This window comes from Melanerpes formicivorus, unplaced genomic scaffold (assembly GCF_026170545.1).
Source record: "Melanerpes formicivorus ecotype bairdi unplaced genomic scaffold, bMelFor1.0.p_v2 SCAF_35, whole genome shotgun sequence".
NCBI classification, from domain to species: Eukaryota; Metazoa; Chordata; class Aves; order Piciformes; family Picidae; genus Melanerpes; species Melanerpes formicivorus.
Genome location: NW_027142387.1, coordinates 5,976,069 through 5,991,393, shown reverse-complemented (window position 1 = coordinate 5,991,393; position 15,325 = coordinate 5,976,069). Strand labels below are relative to the sequence as shown.

At 43.7% G+C, this 15,325-nt stretch overlaps 1 protein-coding gene across 4 annotated transcripts in view; it reads right to left on the bottom strand.

Moving 5' to 3' along the window:
- Positions 1–15,325, bottom strand: part of ANKIB1 (ankyrin repeat and IBR domain containing 1) — a 65,355-nt gene that overhangs the window by 4,759 nt on the left and 45,271 nt on the right. For 3 of the 4 annotated variants that reach the window (XM_068157000.1, XM_068157001.1, XM_068157003.1), the window contains exons 9-18: positions 14,273–14,439; positions 13,278–13,366; positions 11,394–11,524; positions 7,731–7,865; positions 7,087–7,173; positions 6,914–6,980; positions 5,736–5,881; positions 4,456–4,634; positions 3,879–3,930; positions 763–874 (exon numbers count right to left, since the gene is read on the bottom strand). In XM_068157000.1, the coding sequence (XP_068013101.1) occupies positions 763–874; positions 3,879–3,930; positions 4,456–4,634; positions 5,736–5,881; positions 6,914–6,980; positions 7,087–7,173; positions 7,731–7,865; positions 11,394–11,524; positions 13,278–13,366; positions 14,273–14,439 (1,165 nt within the window). The remainder of the gene's footprint in view (positions 1–762; positions 875–3,878; positions 3,931–4,455; positions 4,635–5,735; positions 5,882–6,913; positions 6,981–7,086; positions 7,174–7,730; positions 7,866–11,393; positions 11,525–13,277; positions 13,367–14,272; positions 14,440–15,325) is intronic. The other variant, XM_068157002.1, reaches the window with a different exon arrangement.

Sequence of the window (15,325 nt, the reverse complement as noted above, 5' to 3'; positions counted from 1 at the left end):
TGACCCTTGTCCCATCACTGGCCACCACTGAAAAGAGCCCAGCCCCATCCTCCTGAGCCCCACTCATTAGCTCTTCCTGAGCATTGATCAGATCCCCTCTCAGGCTGCTATTCTCCAGCCCCAGGGCTCACAGCCTCTCCTTGTCAGAGAGACGCTCCAAGATACTTCTAAGATCACAGAGCAAAATGCAAAAACAAGCTTTTCTGTTGTGTCCTGAACAATACAGCAACATGTCTGAAACTTCTTTCAAGTAGAATCATAGAACTATAGAATCATTTGGGCTAGAAAAGTCCTCTAAGATCATCTAGTCCAACCATCACCCCAACACCACCATGGCCATTAAACCCTGTCATGAAGTGCCGTGTCCACACGTTTCTTGAACACCACCAGGGATGGTGACTCCACCACCTCCCTGGGCAGCCTGTGCCAATTCTTGACCACTCTTGCAGCAAAGGAACTTTTCCTAATCTCCAATCCAAGCCTCCTCTGGCACATTTCCTCTCATTCTGTCACCTGAGACTAGAGAAATCAATCCTCACCTCACTCCCATCTCTTTCCAGGGAGTTGTAGAGAGCCATGAGGTCCCCTCAGCCTCCTTTCCCCCAGCTCCCTCAGCTGCTCCTCACTAGCCCTCTCCCCAGCTTTGTCTCCCTTCTCTGGACACATTCCAGCACCTCAATGTCTTAAGTATTCACTGTCTCCACTAGAAACCATTTCTGCACTAGGAAGAGAAGAAAGCCCTAGCCCCAGGTAGGACCATACCTATTGTACTCTCACTGGGGTCATCAGGATCGGGGGTGTTGCTCAGCAGGCTGTGCATATCCCCACGGCGACGCTGGCGATGCCTCCTCCGATACTGAAATTCAGCATATTCCTGCATAAACCAAAGGGTACAAAATACAGGGCAGCATGCAGGAATATTTTTTTCTGATCTCACAAGCAGCACATTTTTAGGAGAGAGAAACAAAATAAAATAAAGTAAAAGGTGTGATTTTATAGGTTTGCTATAAAATCACTTGTTTCCAGAAAAACACATTGCAGGTTGTCTCATGCACAAGGCTTAACAGAAAGAATAAACCAAAGATGTCCAAGGTTATCCTAAACCTCTAAAACAATGAGTTAGCAAAGAAAAAAAAATACTTGCTGTATTACCAATTGGGTTTTTTTAATACTTGCAATCTCCCTTCTTCAAGAATTCCAAGCACTTGCATTTTTAAGAGCACTGATGCTAAACTTTCTGTTCACAGACAATCCACAGATTATTGCAGAAATATAAAACCTGCTGGGTTTAGAACACAAAAGCTATTCAGCTCAGAGTCCCTGCTTCCAGCAACAACCAGCAGAAAACAACTTTGAAATGCTTACAGAAAGCTGGCAGACACACACCAGGACTTGATATGCTTTGCCCAGACTCCGGAACATGATGATGGATCGAAAATATCTTTAGCCACAGCTGATATCTTCTACTGAACAGTCGCTGATGGATTTTCATTCAATGACTGACACATCTCTATTTTTGCCTAACTTGAGCTGCTAACAAGCTATGCCACATGGATTTGTGTTCCTGCACCCTGAATAGAATCATTTTGGTTGGAAAAGACTTTCAAGATCATCAAGTCCAACTATTCTCTAACTCTACCAAGGCTGGGGACTAAACCATGTTCCTCTATCTCTATCTCCTTGAAACACTTCCAGGGATGGGGGTTCAACCACCTCCTTGGTCTGTCTGTGCCAGGCTTTGAGAACTCTTTCAGTGCAGAATTTTCTTCTAACATCCAACCTTAACCTTCCCTGCTGCAATCCAGCTCTCCCAAAGGCCTCATGCAGGTTCTAGAAGGCTGCTCTTAAGGTCTCCCTGGAGCCTTCCCTTCTCCAGGCTGAACAGCCCCAGCTCTCTCAGTCTGTCCCCATAGCAGAGGTTCTCCAGCCCTCTGATCATCTCTGTGGCCTCCTCTGGACCCTCTCCAACAGTTCCATGTCCATCTTATTTTGGGGGGCTGCAGAGCTGGACACGGGACTCCAGTTGGGGTCTCAGCAGAGCAGAGGGGCAGAGTCCCCTCCCTGTCCTGCTCTTACTGATTTTGATGCATCCCAGCTCACAGCTGGCTTCTGGACTGCGAGCAACCACTTGCTGGCTCATGGTGAATTTTCATCAACTGACAGCCCCAGGTCCTTCTCCTCCAGACTGTTTTCAAGCCACTCCTCAGCCAGCCCGGATCTGTGCTTGGTTATTCTATAATAGTATAACTATGAGTTGGATAAGCACTGAGAAGTGATGCCTGAACACTACAATCTATTTAGTCATAGCAGCTTTTAATCTCTTTTCTGTTTGCAGCTAAATCAGAGAGTTTACTGACAACCATTTAACTTCTGGGTTTGACTGCTTTTTAATCTTCTTTCCTACTGCTAACATTTTCTTTCTGATTACTTGGATCAATTTGGCACACGTGAGCAAAGGGGGCTAATTTACTGGGGGGGGGCAGGAGGAGGAGCATCATAGTTTCCCACAATGGTCTACAACAAGATTTTGTTTTCTCTAATAAAAACACAGATATTCTACTACCTGTCAGTAAAAATACAGCTCTCTGCCAGTACATTTCTAGTGACATTCACTAAGCAAAACCGAGATGACCATTATTCATCCTACAAAATGGCTTTAGCATAGGTGGTTGCAAGTATCCTTGATAGCTACATAGCAAAGAAGCCAACTTGCAGCATACAAGGCCACATTTAGGCAAATCACAGACTCAGAAGCGATCATCTAAGCACAACTGCAATGGCACCTACTGCTCAACAGCTCCTGTTTCTGATCAGCTTTTTCTCATGACCAGCTCCTCTGATGACACAGTAACATCACAATGAGTTTGGTATTAGAAATGTGGAATTATTTCCAAAGGAAGAACTAGAGGAACTAGAGAGGAGAAACAAGTTGATCCTTCATAAGGAAGCAAGCTATTTGCTGACCAGCAGAATGCTCACCAACAACAATAGCAAAGGAAATATATAGAAAAGGTCCATGGAGTTTTCCAGGAATGCTTTGAAATGACAAGCTGGGAAGAAAACAGCACCAAGGAAATATTGAGATGAAGTTTCCTTCCTAACTGCGTGCTTTAATCTAATGCTCTCAAAATAGTAATTCAAAATGAAGATGATAAAAGAAAGCTTTGTAGGAAGCTTCTTATATTTTAGTCTTGAAAATGACACATATATAAGTGGAATAACCACTTTAAAAATGATACTTTTCCTTCAATTATACAATCACAGAACGGTCTGGGTTGGACCTCCAAAGGTCATCTACTCCAATCCCCTCTGCAGTAAACAGGGGCATCCTCAACTAGATCAGGTTGCCCAGAGCAGGTGGCCATCTGAGTGTGCAATTTCCATCCTGCTTCAATACATGAAAATAAAAATTTAAAAAGAGAAGAATTTAAGATAGTTAAAAATATTTGGATGGATTGCTAGAGAAAAATGGGAAGTCTGAGAATTTTGACTCTTGGGATGGGTTGTTAGAGAGAAAGAATTGTCAAATTCTGCCCAACTGCTGTGGCATTCAAAAAGCATCTACACAATTTAATATATTACTTGAAGGTTCCTTAGCATACTAACCCCCAGTTTATCTACAATTTTAACACTGGTTATGGGAATGAAAAATCATGAACTCAACCTAGCTTGTCTAATGCCACCTTAGATAACTCCAGCCACGTTTGGAGTCCTTGCACAAGCAACTGGGCATATATTTCCTTCTATTGTGACACAAATAACATGGTAAGCTGAAACCAACTTGAGCTGCTTTGAAGCTCTTCATGCAGGCTGCCATCATACCTGTGCTTCTAGAATGTGCAGAACTAAGTTAAAAGAAGACAAAAGAAATAGTTTACCTCTGGGGATGCAAATCCTAAATACTCCCAATCCCATGTTCCACCAGCAAAGCTAAAAAATGAAGAGACAAACCATAAAGTTTAGAAGTACAACAAAGTATGAACAACCTCCAACCACTGACCAAACACCACTGTGGCAATTAAACCTTAAACACCTCCAGAGATGGCGATTCAGCCACCTCCCTGGGCAGCCTGTGCCAGGCTTTGAGATCCCTTTCAGTCAAGAAGTTTCTTCTCTTATCCAAACTAAACCTCCCCTGGTGCAACTAAGGTCATTTCCTCTTGTCCTGTCACTTGTTACTGGGGAGAAGAAAACAACCCCCACCTTGCTCCAACCTCCTGTCAGGGAGTTGTAGAGAGCAATGAGGTTTCCCCTCAAGCCCCTTTTCTCCAGACTAAACAACCCCAGGTCCCTCAGCTGCTCCTCCCCAGATCTATTCTCTAGACCCTTCACCATCTTCACCTCACTGTCACACACCTCCACTTTGCCTCACCACCACAGAATGAGAATGGATTCACGCACTTTGGCAGCCATCCATGACCCTTTCTGACTTGCCCAGCATTTTGTTTGGGTTACCTGCGCCTGGGTGCTTCTGGTGAGTCTGCAGGAGCAACCCCACGGGCCACAGAGGCCAGGAACTCTTGTCTCTTCTGCTGCACCAGACAAGCTGCACGGATGATTTTATGGCGAGGAGTCCGAAGGTAAGGCCTGTTCACTTTCTGTGCAAGGTCTTCTGTGACCATTTCTAGATCTGTCTGCAAGAGTTAACAAATACACAATAACATCACTTTACAGTACAATGAAAATCAGGCAGAACTTTACACCATAGATCCTGAGCAGCAGGACACCTGCTTTCCTGGAAATAGCATCTGAATATGAAAAATACCCCCAAACCTACCCTTCTACCCTGCCCTCTTACCAACCCATGTGCTGATCTCCAGCCTGGAGCAGGGATTCCCTGCACTCGCACATACTGAACATCTTTCATTGAATCATAAAACTGTTTTGGTTGGAAAAGCTCTCTAAGATTATCCAGTCCAACCATTCACCCAACACCACCATGGCCATTAAACCATGTCCCCAAGTGCCATGGCCACACATTCCTTGAACGCCTTTAGGGATGAGGACACCGCTACCTCCCTGGGCAGTCTGTTGCAATCCCTGACCACTCTTGAAGGAAACAAAAGGGCAGGAGGGAGGGAAAGAAGGGCAGGAGGGAGGGAAAGAAGGGCAGGAGGGAGGGAAAGAAGGGCAGGAGGGAGGGAAAGAAGGGCAGGAGGGAGGGAAAGAAGGGCAGGAGGGAGGGAAAGAAGGGCAGGAGGGAGGGAAAGAAGGGCAGGAGGGAGGGAAAGAAGGGCAGGAGGGAGGGAAAGAAGGGCAGGAGGGAGGGAAAGAAGGGCAGGAGGGAGGGAAAGAAGGGCAGGAGGGAGGGAAAGAAGGGCAGGAGGGAGGGAAAGAAGGGCAGGAGGGAGGGAAAGAAGGGCAGGAGGGAGGGAGTAAGCAGACCCTGTCACTGACGGCCACCACCCAGGTATTCTCCCAGATTTATCCTGACCCACTTCACCTTCCAAGGTAAAATATTGTCTTCAGAAATACAGGTTAACAGTAAATAACTTTGCTTTCTTCCCCTTCCACTTATCCATATCCATTTGATTCTTCAAACTGTTGTTTTTTCATTCATTCTACAACTGACCTAAAAGCTACTGTGTCACAGAGGAGTAACAACACATTCATTTCCCCAGGTGCTTACAAACACAAACCAGGTGTAGCAGCTTTCTCTACAACACATAAATTATTAATATTGCACACACACACACAGAGTAGCATTAGAAAAACAAACTATATTCCTCTATTACCTGCATAAGTTCAAATATTTCTTTCTTTGTGCTTTTAGGCTCCAAGAAGAATCCGTATGGATAAGAACACTTGAGAATGCGTCGGGTTTTTAGAAGCTCTTGCACTGCATCTTCGATGAAGGTGGTATCAGGACAACCTCCCTCAGCTGGAAGATGAAACAAGCACTGAGAAAATAGGTTCCTGTGGCTGCCAGTATTTCTGTTCCTCTAAAAGTTTCCCTCTGCATCTCAGTTACGAAGTCACAGATTGCACTGGGTTGGAAGGGACCCTCAAAGGTCATCTTGTCCAACCCCCTGCAGTCAGCAGGGACACCTCCAACTACACCAGGCTGCCCAGGGCCTGAGTCTGATCTTGAATGCCTCTAGAGATGGGGTCTCAACCACATCCCTGGGCAGCCTGTTCCAATATTTTACCACTTCCTCCTAATACCCAACCTCAATCTACCCTGCTCCAGTTTCAAACCATTGCCTCTCATCCTGCCAGCTTATGTACTAAAAGAGGTAAATATAGAGTATTAGCATTTCCCTTACTAATGCTACTTGCTCCTTGAGTCTTCAGAGTAGGTAAGATCTGCTCTACAATTAACTTTTATCCACGGCTTATCAATTCCAGTACTGGAAGGATGCCAGCACACAACAGACTGATGTGAGCTCTATCAAGAAACAAAAAGGTTTAGCCATAACAGACAGGGAATAGCAAAGGGCTACATAGGTGATGAGGGGACTGAAACATCTCTCTTATGAGGAAAGACTTGGGGCTTTTTAGTCTGGAGAGGAGAATACTGAGGGGGTATCTCATCAGTGCTGAGCAATACTCAAAGGGTGAGTGTCAGGAGGATGGGACCAGGCTCTTTTCAGCAGTGCTCAGTGACTAGGACAAGGGTTAACAGACACAAACTGGAACATAAGACGTTCCATCTAAAGATGAGAAGGAACTTCTTTAATTTAAGGGTGCTGGAGTGCTGGAACAGGCTGCCCAGAGAGGTGGTGGAGTCTCCATCTCTGGAGTCATTCCAAACCCACCTGAACATTGTCATGTGCAACCTGCTCTAGGTGAACCTGCTCTGGCAGGGGAGGTTGGACTTGATGATCTCCAGAGATCCCCCCTCAGTCCCCACCATTCTGTGATTCAGTGATTTGATTTCAAATCAAATTCCTAGATCACAGCAAATACTCACTTCCACTGAGAGCTCTACTCAACTGCTCCATCTTTTCTTTGGCTGTTTTTAGAAGGCGCTGTTCTAACTAGAAAAAGAAATAAAAACAACATCAGTGAAGTAAAATACAATACAATAATTACTGTATGAACAAACCAGAAGCAAACATCAGTAAACATTGGCTTGAGCCACACCTGGTAGCTAAGTTCATGGTTCTTAAATCTTGTATAATAGTGCATAAATCTATCAAGCTCTTGAAATCTTCGATGCTTCTTTTCAGCCTGGAAAATAACAAAGAAACAAGAGAAAGAAACTGCAAGTTTATGATTGAATTTAGCAATCTCTATTAGACAAAGTTACACAACCAACTGTTGCCATCCCCACCCCCATCAAGTACCACACACAACCCTGATGAGCACCATGTGAGGAAGGAAAGACACAAAAAGGATTTTTGAAACTCACAAATCTTCCAAGTTCTCTAAGCAAAGGGCTGATTGGGAAGCACAGAGCACTGTGCAGCTATTTAAGCAGACTTCCCAAATGCTTTCTAAACTTCAGGCAGGTCTTCTGTAATGCACAGCAGCTAATTACAGGACCTGCATGCCCAGGCCACTAAAGAAATCCATGGCAAACAGAAGGAAAGTTATTTGAGTGAAGTCACCTGGTGATTGCTACCAGAACCAGACCTTCTGTTTCTATCCACAAGTGGACAGTGCCTTCTTTCTTTCTGTTTGATATCTTTAAGGTCAAGTTTGGGAAGGATTTGGATTAAACTTCTCCTAAGTAGAAAACTGCAGCCTTACTGGCATGTTTTCAAACACACAGAGTCATTTGTTACCTCTACTGTCATCTCCTTGGACTGCTCCTCCACATGCTGAATAACCTCATAGCGAGTGCATCTGTAATAGCCTCCAGTGGAAGAGCTGTGCTTCTTCCATTCCTCTAGGCATATCCAGCAGAAGTCATATTTGCACTTCAGAAAAAAAATGAACAAAAGGAGGGAGAAAAAAGAAGCTGATACATTGTAGATTTCCAGCTATGCATCACTATTCCTCCACAAATACATAAATCAACATTCTGAGGGTGCTCGTGTAGCAAAAGGACAAGGGGCAATGGTTTGAAACTGGAGCAGGGGAGATTTAATTTGGACATCAGGAGGAAGTTCTGCACAATGACAGTGGTGAATTACTGGAACAGATTGCCCAGGGAGGTAGTTGAGGCCCCATGCCTGGAAATATTCAAAGTCAGGCTGGCCAAGGCTCTGAGCAAGCTGCTCTAGTAGATGCCCCTGCTGATTGCAGGGGGGCTGGAATGGATCACCTTTGGAGGTCCCTTCCAACCCAAACCATTCTATGATTCTCTGAAGTGTGTTATCACTGCAGCAGTTGCCTGTCATTCAAACCCACTCATCTTCATTACAGGAAATAAAAACCATCACAAAATGTTCCAAACCCAGTACAAAACAAGTTGTTTCACAAGCCACAGAACTCAGAAAGCTTGACTTCCTATTAATTTATGTATATATGCTCCTACTGTAATCATCTCACCTCTCCCAAATTATTTCCCTCCATGATCACTCCACATTTATCCTCCCAGTTCCCACATCTCCAAAAGCCTTCTCAAAAGCCCAAGACTCACCCAGTGTCTCCAGACTGTCCCCCCAGTTGCTCAGTCTCATTAAGTGCACAAACCCACATCATCTCTTTTACACAACTCCCTCCCCCCTGAGCTCTATTTTATCTGCCTTGGTGATCACTCAGCTGTGCAGCAGCTTAACAACACCCATCTGCTGCCTTGCCACCATCTGCCTGAAGCAGGACTGGTGACTGCTGAACAGGTAACTGCTGAGTAGGTGTTTCAGGCTTTCCTGGTGGCAGCACAAATTAAGTCTGTGCACCACACAGCTACCAAGTTCCATGAAACTTGTGGTAATTTAGTATCAGTGAACCTCCTCCTGTTTCTTTGTATCTCATTCATGTGCCCAGAAGGTTAAAAGGCTTCTACAGGTAGGAGAGCGAGAGAGCAGAACTGCCTAAGCCTTGTCTCCTTAGAAACTGAGCTCATAAACCAGTTAGGGGCCTGTTTAATTACAGAAATGTGATTTTATGATTACAGAGCATCCTCCTCTTCACCAAGGTACATGCTAGCTGCTAAGAGGCAGTTGTAGCTCATCATGTAGTAAGCTTGAGCAGACTTTACTTCAGCAAGACTTTACTACAGTGGAGTGAGAGCTGACCACCCTACCTTGTGTCCTGAGCCCTGCAACGAGCTTGAGGATACTCCTTCTTTCCTTCCTCAGCAGGCTGAGGGAATGCACCTTCTGTTTGCAGGGATTTTTCCACCACAAAAGGAATCTGACTGCCATAAGGACACTTGAAGCTTTTTGTAAGTTACAGCATCAAAGAAGGCAGAACTGGGGTTGGCAGCTAGGCCTCAAAGTGGTACTGAATTTAATTGTCTGCATTCAACATTGTTTAATAGTCAAAGTCTTCTCCAGCCTGTAACTGAGTTGAACTCAGTGGCAAAAGCTGCAACAAACTTATCTTTGACAGTTGTTAGTACTGTGGAATTTATGAGCTCTTTTAAGAACCTTTTAAGGACAAAAAATACCAAGCAAATGTGGTGTAAACCAAAGTGGAGGAGAGTCTGTTCTCAGCTGCCACAGACAAAACCAAAGCTATTACACCAAGTAAAAACCAAGCCCAGCCTTCAATTCACACCACATAAAAAGAGCCCTGTGATGGTAAATATAAAGCAAATGGGATCTGCAGAGCAGTGGAGAGAGGCTAATATATTTGCAGAAAATGAAAGTGATTGCTTTCTAAATCTCTGGGTTTTTTTTTCTGAGGGCCAACTATGTCAAGTGTCTGCTACTTCTTGTTTTGAATGATGCTCCTCAAAGAGGTATTAGCTGCAGTTATGTAAGGCATTAAGAAAGAGCATTCTAAATATACTGCTTCTAACTAAACTGAGAGAAGAAGAATCCTCAAATGATACTGAATTCATGGCAAAAAAATGTTTTTTCTATTTTGGTAGCACAGTGCAAGCTCATGACTGAATTTTTTGGCTGCTGTCACCAGTAGGTTTCTTCTGGAATTATTCCTTGCTGTCTTTTCATTCTTACTGATTAATTAGAGTTTTCCATTTAAAATTCTCTGGTTTGTTGCTATGTTAGAGAAACAGTGCAAAAGTTAAAAGGTAGTAAGGCAAAGCCTTCATTAGAGCTTTCCAGCTTAGCAAGTCTTTTGCCTGTTTATCCATACACAGCTTCCAGTTATGTTCACAGAATCACAGAATTATTTTGGTTTGAAAAAGCCTTCAAGATCATTGAGCCCAGCCATTCTATAACTCTACCAAGGCTGGGCTTAAACCATGGCCCTCAGCACCACATCTCTGACCCTGTGAAACACCTCCAGGGATAAGAATTCAACCACCTCCCTGGACAGCCTGTGCCAGGCTGTAGGAGCACTTTCAGTCAAGTAGTTTCTTCAAATACCCAACCTAAACCTCCCCTGATGCAAACTGAGGCCATTTCCTCTCCTCCTGTCACTTGTTACTAGGGCAAGCCACATCTCACTCCAGCCTCTTTTCAGGGAACTATAGAGAGCTATGAGATCCTCTTTATCTCCAGACTAAACAGCCCCAGGTCTCTCAGCTCCTCCTTACCAGCCCTGTTCTTCAGACCCTTCCCCAGCTTCCTTGTCCTTCTCTGGACTTGCTCCAGCACCTCAACGCCCTTATTGGAGTGAAGGCCCCAAAACTGAACCCAGGACACTAGGTGTGGCCTCCCCAGTGCTGAGGGCAGGGGACAATCCCTGCCCTGCTCCTGCTGGCCACGCTGTTGCTGATCCACACCTTAAGTTTCATGCTGTATTCCAGTGATTCTTAGGTCTTTATGAAATGTTGATCATTACAGTGTTCACCTCCCAGCCAAACAGATTTTATTCAACATTTACTAAAATATTTTGTATATAGAACCACTGAATGTTAGGTGTTGGAAGGGACCTCTTAAAGTCATCTGGTCCAACCCCCTCTGCCAAAGCAGGATCATCCACAGGAACGTATCCAGGTGGATTTTTGAAACCTGCCTCCAGGGAAGGAGACTTCACAACCTCTCTGGGCAGCCTGCTCCAGTGTTTCAACACTGTCACAGCAAAGAGGCTTCTCCTCATGTTGAGGTGGAACCTCCTGTGTTCCAATTTCTACCCATTGTTCCTTCTCCTGAAAAGAGCCTGGCACCTTCATCTTGACACCCACCCCTCAGATATTTACAGACATTGATCGGATCCCCTCCCAGCCTTCTATTCTGAAGACTTAACAACCCCAGGTCTTTCAGTCTTTCTTCATAGCAGAGATGTTCAAGTCCCTTCATCATCCTTACAGCTCTCCATTTGACTCCAGCAGATCCACATCTCTCTTGAACTGGGAAGCCCAAAACAGGACACAGTATTGCAGGTGTGGTTTCAGCAGCAGAGTAAAAACATGTCAGGGTGTTCCTTACCTTTGCACATTGCATGTGGTTGCAGCCCTCGTTTTTCTGAATTGGAGACTTGCAGTTGGCGCAGGGTTTGGAGTTGGTCAGTAACCACAGGCAGTTGGCAGCGTCTTCGTAGGCCTCACTCACTCCCACAACTGTTTGAAGGGTGACAGGAGGATATGGAGCATGCAAGAAGAGAGAAAGTGAGATTGTAGCTGGGAAAAGCTTTGTGAAAGTCAGATCAGGTAGGTGGATGATTACCTGCTTCTTAGCAGAACATTCTAATTCTTCACTACATGTATTTCTATACCTTACACAGAACATTCTTACACACAGCACTTCCCTAGATTGCCACATTGGTATTTCCAGATATATTTGTATCTATAAATGAGCAAATACATAATGACTACTAACATAATTTAACCTGAAAGCAGATTGGAGAGAGCTGAGAGTTGGTGTCTTCTCCCTAGTAGCAAGTAATAGGAGGAGAGTAAAAGGCCTCAAGTTGTACCAAGGGAGGTTTAGGTTGGATATTAAAAGAAACTTGACTGAAAGGGCTCTCAAAGCCTGGCACAAGCTGCCCAGGGAGGTGATTGAATCCCCATGTCTGGAAGTGTTTTAAAGAGGCAGAGATGTGGTGCTGAGGAACATGGTTTAACCCCAGCCTTAGTAGTTACAGAATGGTTGGACTCAATGTCTCACAGATTCATAGAATGGTTTGAATTGGAAGGGAACTTAAAGATTATCCAGTTCCAACCCCTGCCATGGACAGGGATGCCTTCCACTAGTCCAGCTTGCTCAAGGCCTCATCCAACCTGGCCTTGAACCCCTTTAGGGAGGGGGCATCCACAACCTCCCTGGGCAACCTGTTCCAGTGTCTCCCTCCCTTTACTGTGAAGACCTTAAAGGTCTTTTCCAACCAAAATGATTCTTTGTAAGAAAAATGGGCATAGCTTGACAAACTCTGGTGTATTTTGCCTCTTTTATAATATGTTATGGAAAGGGTCTGAACTGTGCTAACAAGTTCAGTTTGTATATATTCAAACTGCTGTTAATGTTTTTTTTTTCATGTTAGTACTTTTTTCATGTCTATCCTGCATAAACCAAATCTTGATTTTTTTTTCATTAACTGTTATTTATCATTAAGTCATACCCCACAATTCCCTTGCAATTAGAGGACACAGTCTCAAGCTGTGCCAGGGGAGGTTTGAGCTGGATGTTAGGAAGAAGTTCTTCACAGAAAGAGTGGTTGGCCATTGGAATGAGTTGCCCAGGGAGGTGGTGGAGTCACCATCACTGGAAGTGTCTAGGAAGAGACTGGATGGGGTGCTTGGTGCCATGGTTGAGTTGATTAGATGGTGTTGGGTGATAGGTTGGACTTGATGATCTCAAAGGTCTTTTCCAACCTGGTTAATTCTATGCTATGCTACTGTATTCTATTCTAATTCACTCTCAACCTTACTATTATCACATGTTGGATTAAGTGTTAACACACACAAACACACACACCCCAGCAGAACACAACTCAAACAGAAGTGCAGACATGGTTAAAAGATCTGAAGTTGCACAGAACAAATAAAGTTATATTCAGGAATAAATCTGTTAATTAATGAATCAAAGCTGTAAGAGGAAAGGAAAATAATTTTGTGTCCTTTGACTGAACCACAATTGGATTTATGAGGAGGGATGGCTGATGAAGAACAGTCTACCATAGTGCTGCCTAACGTGTTGTAGAAGTGTGAGGCAGCTTCTCACATTCAGGGCTTTGTTGTCCTCCCCTGTTACTCTATTGTTCAAGAAATGTGGAGTTTTTACTTAATGCACCTAAAAACACCCCTGTGAAATGAAAAGATCATGACAACAACAGCAAAACCCAAATTAAATTCCCCCCAAAAGCAGGACTCTTACGTTCTTCTGGTTTCATTTCAGTTATCTTCTGCAGCCAGTCCTTCCAGGTTTGGCAGTCACAGGGCTCGTGTGCTTCACCAAGGCATTCCCTGAAAACGAAGGCAGCACACACAGCTCCTCACTACTCAGAGATTTGGAACAAGTGAAAATTCTTTCAAGCTAAGAAGCATGGACACTTATCAAGACATGCTTAACTTTAAGTCTGGAAGATAAAAAACTATCCAATTAATATTATTTTAATATACCAGGGAGACCTAATAGGGACCTGCCAGTACCTGAAGGGAGCGACAAGACGACTGCAGAGAGACTGGTTGCAAAGACCTACAGGGACAGGACAAGGGGCAATGGCTTGACATGAGAGCACAGCAGATTTAGATTGGATGTGAGGAACAAGTTCTGGAGCACTGCAACAGGTTGCTCAGGAAGGTGGTTGAGGCCCCATCCCTGGAGATATTCAAGATGAGGCTGGAGAAGGCTCTGAGCAAGTTGCTCTAGTGGAGGATGTCCCTAGTGACTGCAGGGGACTTGGACTAGATGCCCTTTGGAGGTCCCTTCCAACCCAAACCATTCCATGATAAGAATCTATGGTATGATACTTGCTCACAAGCATTGGTGATCATTATGAAGAATTTAAATGAGACAGCAAAGAGCTTTTTGAAGTTCCAATCTGAAATAAATCGCTTAGTTTGCAATTTGGTTTATGCCTAGGTGGCACAAAAAGTGCTAGTATAGTTCTGTGGTAAAAAGACAGTAAAGATTATCCAAAACTAAAATGCTTTTTACATAGAACAAGAACATCATAGCATCCCACATTGCTGTGGTATAGAGGCAATAATGAGTGAAAGTGTCATAAATCTTTGCTGTACCCCAAAATACTAAAATGTTTGGGCACAGGAGGGGTTTTGTAGGGCATGGATACAGGATACACTTTGGTGCTTCCCTGGAACAGCAAGGGCTGTGAGTTTATGTAGATGTAGGTGATTTCTAGTACTGACCAACAAAAGAGATGTCCTTTTCCACAGTCCACAGCAGGGGCTTTTAGCATAGGAAAGCTGAGTGTATCTGATCCTGTTGAGTTGGATCCTTGTCTTGTTAACCTCACTGCTCTTTCACAGCCAGGTATAGGACACCATTTAATAGCAGGATTATTTTCAACAAAGGCCTGGGAGCCAAAAAAAGCCAAGGAAAAATAATTTAGTCAATAAGATCAGATTTCATCATCTGTATAGAAGAATCATTCTCTTCCTTTGAAGGAGCAAAGCCAAAAAGCATAAGGGTGGCATTGTAGCTTTAAAAAATAGTTATATAATGGGAATCGTTTCATTTCCACCTTAAAAATGGTATTATTAAAAAAATAAAGTAACATCAGAACTCCAGACTTCTGCTAAAATGCAAATGGCTTACATCCCAAACAAAATGTTCAGTGTGCCCAAGCCAATTCCTTTGTGATTTACTGTAAGCTGCTACTCTATATGCACTGGCATTAACAGAACTGAGTCTTGGAACTGAAAAGAATCAAAAGCCTTATTGATCACAACAAAAATCTGCAATGAACCTGACATCAGAACTGGACTACCTCAGGAATTGGCCTCCAGTCTTTGCAGGTCTTCTTTTGTAAAAATTACATCTGAAAAATAAGGAGGCAAAGGAATTTCTCTGCCTTGCTTCAAAGCTACCCTGATGGCCAGCCCTTTGAAAGATGAAGATGTAAGAGATTAATCACATCTGGCCATGTGATTTGCATTTTACTGTGTAAGATTCTGTTAGTGTGCATTAAAGAGACTTGTCAGACAGAGAAAGTGGTGTATTAGGAAGGAAAAAATGATTTCTCTCCTTTATTTCACCCTGCCACCACTGATAAATTAGTACATTATCACAGACTGATTCATCACTACACTGCTATAAAAGCAAAAATTAAAGGATGAATTAAAGGAATGCTTTTAAATACCACTTTTAATCATGGAAATAAACACACTTCAAAAATGGAACAGGGAAAGCCATGCAAGGTTTTCCTGCTTTTATCCCTATATACAGCAAGTGTATCAAGC